The sequence below is a fragment of the Pseudonaja textilis genome, chromosome 2 (assembly GCF_049901715.1).
Source record: "Pseudonaja textilis isolate UNSWEBS1 chromosome 2, rPseTex1.2, whole genome shotgun sequence".
NCBI lineage: Eukaryota > Metazoa > Chordata > Lepidosauria > Squamata > Elapidae > Pseudonaja > Pseudonaja textilis.
This window is the reverse complement of record NC_141991.1, coordinates 226,975,695-226,981,694: the sequence shown is the minus strand read 5'-3', so window position 1 is coordinate 226,981,694 and position 6,000 is coordinate 226,975,695. Positions and strand designations below refer to the sequence as shown.

The 6,000-nt window shown below is 39.0% G+C and overlaps 1 protein-coding gene across 6 annotated transcripts in view; it reads left to right on the top strand.

The window, feature by feature from the left end:
- The window catches only part of MTX3 (metaxin 3), a 28,483-nt gene continuing 22,483 nt past the window's right edge, over positions 1-6,000 (top strand). For 5 of the 6 annotated variants that reach the window (XR_015742332.1, XR_015742331.1, XR_015742330.1 and 2 more), the window contains exons 1-3: positions 1-128; positions 1,649-1,718; positions 2,678-2,754. Coding sequence is in view for 3 of the 6 variants with exons in the window: in XM_026717552.2 (XP_026573337.1) it covers positions 48-128; positions 1,649-1,718; positions 2,678-2,754 (228 nt within the window). In the remaining 3 variants the exon portion in view is untranslated. The remainder of the gene's footprint in view (positions 129-1,648; positions 1,719-2,677; positions 2,755-6,000) is intronic. The other variant, XM_087927192.1, reaches the window with a different exon arrangement.

The window sequence follows — 6,000 nt, the reverse complement described above, 5'->3', positions numbered from 1 at the left end:
GACTTACGGGGCGGGGCTTCGCGAGGCCAAAGGTGAACGGTGTCAACATGGCGTCTTCAATGGAGCTGAGTTGCTGGGGCGGCGACTGGGGGTTGCCCTCGGTGCACGCCGAGTGCCTCGTTGTCATGGTAACGGGGGACTGGCTCGGTCACGCGAGCGAAAGCCTCTTGTGGGGAGGAGAAACGAAAACGGCTGTTATAGATTATAGAAGGCGACGTCCTACAAAACCGGGAGGGTTGTCCGGTTCTTGCCGCTGCCAGAACCGGCCCGGCGGTCACGGTCGCCGCCCCTGGAATAGAACTGGGGAAACGGAACTTCCGCGTTTCCAGGGCCGTTGTTGGGCTGGCTTCGCCAGAAAGTTGAAACGAGTCTGCATAAATAGGGTATCGGTTCTGGAGGGAAATAAAAATGGATTAAGTACCTGTATTACGGCGTTAGCTTTCGGGGTCTATAACTTGCCGCATCGCAGGGATGGGCTATAATATCTCCTACATTAAGTAATTAGGAATTGCGTTTAATGCCGGTCATTTAATCCAACTACCATGCTTGACGATGATGGATGCTCCAATTCAAAACATTTGGAAAGCATGGAGCTGGAGAAAAAAAAAGTGGTTTAATGTGATAGCTGCGGCATATATTTACTGAGTTACTGGATCTGTGCTTTCCATTTTCAGAAGGCAAACTTCCCCTGACCCTATTTCTGGACTACAGTATTTTAATTTATTGTTTCCTTTTTTTATATACAATCCTGGAATTTGCATTGTTTTTCTTCAGGGAATCAGCATAGTTTTTTCTTTAGATGCTAATTCTTTGAGGCTTATGCCACAAACATGTCTCTGGTCACATCACAGAAGCTCCACAGGAATTAATGTTATTGACTTATTCAAGGGCATTGGATTGGGGAAAGTTATGTTTCATTTGGAAGTCTGGTCTTCTTTCAGGACTGATTCTGAGGCTTTAGGATAGCAAAACAATGACTTAAAAATCTGTCCCAGCATTTATGATTCCTATATTGCTTGTCTTACGATAAACGAGATTCATATGTGGAAAAATTAAAAATTGATATTTTTCATTTCCAAAAGTGTGTATTTATAATCTCAGGAAGTGAAATTTTGTTTTGTTTATCCATCCATCCTGCCATTATTTTTATTAATAACTGTAGGCAGTGAACATATCTAATATTCCTTCAACCTCCTATTTTCCCAACAACAACCCTGTGAGGTGAGTAGGCTGGCAGAGAATGACTGACTGGACCAGTTACCTAGCTGGCTTTCATGCCTAAAGTGGGACTAGAATTTATAGTCTAGTTTTTAGGCCAGCATCTTAACCACTAGTCTAAACTGGATTCAACTTCTTTGTGTCTGAAGTGGAGTTGCTTTGCTAAATATTGATTAAAAAAACAACTCTTAAAAAAAAAAGCTTTCTTCTAGTGGCCAATTAATATCCCACTGAAATTCATAGAATGAATGGATAATTTCTTATTGGTTATTGTAGCCGTGATGCTTACTATGGCAACAGAATAACACAAGCATGAACATTAAAAGAAATAAGTAGCTGCTGTTTTTCCAAGCTGAATAGTCATTTTCTCTTTTTTAAAATTTCTGAATGGTATATTATTGAATTGTGTTTTTTTAAACTTTTATTATAGACTTATGCCAGGTTTTCAGGTGCACCGTTGAAAATCAATGTAATAGATAATACATGGAAAGCACCAAGAGGTATTACTTTAATATTTTGATTTTTTTATGGCACATTTAAAGTCAGACCTGGGCATTTTATGACCTATGCACCACATCTGGTCCTTCGACCATGCCTGTCTGGCCCCAAGGTGGCGGTGGGAGGGGGAGGCAACAAGGGGTAGGTGGGCAGGGGGGCTGGCAGGGGGATGCCGGTGATGCCAGCCCTCCACAACTATCCTAATTTCTCACCCTGGTTGTATATATATTTAGAACTGTTTAAATAAGAAATTGGTTTGACTTGGCTTATAGTCCAGTCTTGAAATACAAAGCAAACAGTGGATGGAATCAAAATAAAGTTTGTTTTACACCTGCAGTATGTTGTAAGGCAAATGCAGAAAAATATTGAATAAATTGCTTTGATGCAGTTCTGTTGTTTAAAACAGCGGTCCCCAACTTTCTGGCACCAGTGACCAGTTTTGGAAGAAAAATTGCCTTCCGCAGACCGGAGGGAGGAGTGGTTTTGTGCGCAACCTAGATTCTGCGCATGCACAGATGGTGCTTCGCTTGCTTGCCTTGCTGCTTGCGCAACCCAGTGCCTAACAGACCATGGACTGGTACCAGTATGTGACCTGGGGGTTGGGGACCCCTGATTTAAAGCATAATTGTACAATGCAAGCTAAATGTGAATCATATAATAGGAATTAGGTAGGATAATAGATTGTCAACATTTAGAGCTATAATATCTATCTAGTAACAGAATCAAAACCCATCCAAAATCAACTGGTATGCTGATATAGTATCACAACTACAAAATGTAAGCATTATTACAAAGACATGACTTGAATATAAAGAAATGAAAAATAAGGTGGATTACAATCTGATATAACTTAGATTGAAGATACTGAGTCAATATCTGATATAATCAAACATTAGGGTCTGTTGAGTCATCAATGCAGTTCTTCTGTTTATATGATCATATCTGATTTAATCTTTTTTAGGGAGTATACCATTGTTAATATCAGATGATATTGTTATTTCTCAGCCAGCAAAAATATTAAACTTTTTAAGAAAACAGGTAGGTTTCATAATTAATATTACCTATTTCAATATGTTTAAGGATGATGTACTCTAGCCTTGTTTTATGTTTGTTAGTACTGTATATATTTAGTACTGTTTCTGGCGCACATGTGCGCACGCGCTCCCATTTCAGCACTTGGTGCCAAAAAAGTTAACCACCACTGATATAGTACATCTATTAGTTAGCGTTGATACTGTCTACATGGTACAAATCCTTCTGCTTTGATGATTGTAGTATATAGGATGGCAGTGTCACTATCTTTATTCTTTGAATTGCTACCTACTTAAATTAAGAAGTAATCTTAATTTTTCTTTGAGTGAGGGAGTTGTTCCTTTACCTCTTAAGGGGACTGTGGTTCACTCCCTTCTTAAGAAACCATTGCTGGTCGTACCATACTGGACAATTTTCAGCCAGTATAACTTAGCTTTTTTGCAGAAGGTGATTGAGATGATAGTTGCATAACAAATTCAGAAGACATTGGAAGAAATAGATTATATGGATCCCTTTCAGGCACCATTCAGGCCTTGGCATTGGACAGAAATGTCATTGATCATGCTTGATCTATGATCTCTGATGAGGGCGGGATGGGGTTGTACATCTATCCTTGCTCTATTTGAGCCCTCTGCAGCCTTTAGCACCATTGACCATGGTATCCTTCTGTACTGGCTTAGAGGATTTGGGTGGGCTACAAAATGTTGTGCTAGTTTGCCTACTTTCTCCAGAGTCAATTCCACTCGGTGGTGATTTGGGAGGAGAGATCCTTCCCTCAGCCTTTACCATGTGGGGTGCTGCAGGGTTTGGTGCTTTCTTCTCTCCTATTCAACATCTACATGAAGCCATGTGAGGAAGCTTATTCCTCACCCTGATATGAGATATCATCGGTATACTGATATACCCAATCATATATCTCTGCCTCTGACAAATTAAGTGATGCTATAAACCTCTTATCCCAGTGCCTAGACTAGGAGGGTCTAGATGGGGAACAACAGCTTCTGCTGAACCCTGGAAAAACTGAGTGACTTTGGATTTGGGGATTTACCATTTCTAGGACTCTGCCATCTTTGGTGCTGATAGGGTCACACTTCCCCAGATAGACCCATTGTGCAATTTGGAGGCCTCTTGGATGCATAACACTTGCTCAAGTAGCAAGTGGAAGTTGTGGCTAGGAGGGCCTTTACACAGCTGCATGTTGTGCACCAGTTGCACCTGTTCTTAGATCAGGAGGCTCTGCTCATGTCCTAATCACCTCCAGATTGGATTTCTGTAATGGGACTGCTCTTGAAGAGTATTCAGAAGCTTCAGGTAGTGCAGAATACATTGCAGCAGCATGGACAATTATTTGCTTCCAGAACAGCACACCTCTGCCCCAGGAGCTGCATTGGTTTGCTTCTGGGTCCACTTCAAGGTATTGGTTTTAATCTTTCAAGCCCTTCATGGCAGGAGACCAGGTTATCTGAAGGATGGTCTTTCCCCAATTACATCTGCCCATCCCATTCATCTGCTAGGAACTTTAACATTTGGCAATCCTAGGAGGTGGGCTTTCTCCGCTGTAGTGCTAACCTGGAACATTCTCCTCCCATCCATATTAGGTTAGTTCCATCCCTTTTTGATGTTCCAGAGGTCCCTCAAGACTGGCTTTGTTATCATGCCTGGTAGGCTGTGAGGGAACCAAGGATCTTAAGAAGGCTGTAGTGTTTAATCTACTGTTTCCTGGATTGTACAGTTGTATTTTTAATAATGACTTCTTAAATAATTCTTTTTATCTATTGTTTTATTTTAATGGTTATATGCTAATAGGAGTCACTTCATGAGATGGGTATTTATTTAGTAATTTTACTAAATTAATAGATGATGACTTAAAAATATGTGCCTGATTTAAAAAATATTGACAGGCATGATCTGCATGCCCATACATGCTCTAAATCAATTTCATCTCTTCTAATCACTTTACAAGCCCCATGATATAATAAAATGTAATAGAAACCTTTTGTTTGACTAACAGTCTAAAATGATCCATGTGGATAGAAAGGTTGAAAACTGTTTAAAGTCTAATACTGTAGTCTTCTCTTCTAAACTCAGACTAGTTGATCTGTTTCTAAAGGAGTCAAGCAGAAATTAGAAACCTAGAAAACTGCTTATGACTGAATCATACTTATGCAAGTATTATTAACACTAACTGGTAGATTTTTCAGGCAGAAGTTTTTCTTACGCTCCTGAAGTTACATGAGACCTTCAGTATGTAAAGGTGGTGTCTAATACTGAGATATGCCTTCCTTTTTTCCTGGTTACTGTTATATCAGACATTGTAGAATTTCAAAATGTTAAAAGAGAAGACGGGCAGTAAACTAAATAATTGTGAGTGGGAAGAATCCCAGGTGCTAGTAAAAAAAGGGGAGCTTTTTTAAACACTTGGCTTGAGATGTTTCAGAAAATGTGTTCTTTTTCAAGGGCGCTCCTGCAACGTACATGAACAAATTGACAGAGTCAGTTCATGGATATTCTAGAAATGTCTTTGTAAAAGAACGCATTTTCTGAAATGCATCAGGGTAAATAAAAAACGTGTTTTATTGGCACATAGAATTTCCTCCTCTTTTTTTGTTCAATTCTTCTGCTAACAGAAACTGCTTACAAAAGAACCAAAGGAGATTATGTTATCTTGCTCAAATAATAGGCTTTTGTTTAAAGTAAAATTCATGAATGGTGAAGCAGTTAAGAATGGCTACAGAATGTAGATTGATAACATCTGGTCAGCAGAAGGAATTATATTTTGTTCTCCTAGGGAGCCACTCTGAAACTGGATAGTGGAATGCATATTCACTGTAGAATCGAACTGTATCTCCTAAATCCATAATTTCATCAGAATGTTCTGATAGCATGCAATTTGAAATATTTTGATCATAAAATAGAAACTAAACATCAACTGCTTTCTTCTTTTTTGTAGTTATAGACTCATGCAAATAATAATTCACCCTGTTATATACTGTAGTATATACTATGCCAAGAGCATCACTTTATAAAAGATATATTTCAAAGGTTCCCATTGAATCAATGTAAGCAACATTTATGCATACTTTTTTCCGGCTATCTAGCCAGCCCTAGAACTGAACCAGTGAAGATCTAAAAAGGATAGAATCTCTTCAGCACAGTTCACAAATAATGCAACAGCAAAAAAATTACTTTTCTGTTTGTGACCTTGAGGATTCCTGATAATATATGTACTCAGAAGGAATATTTTATATTTAT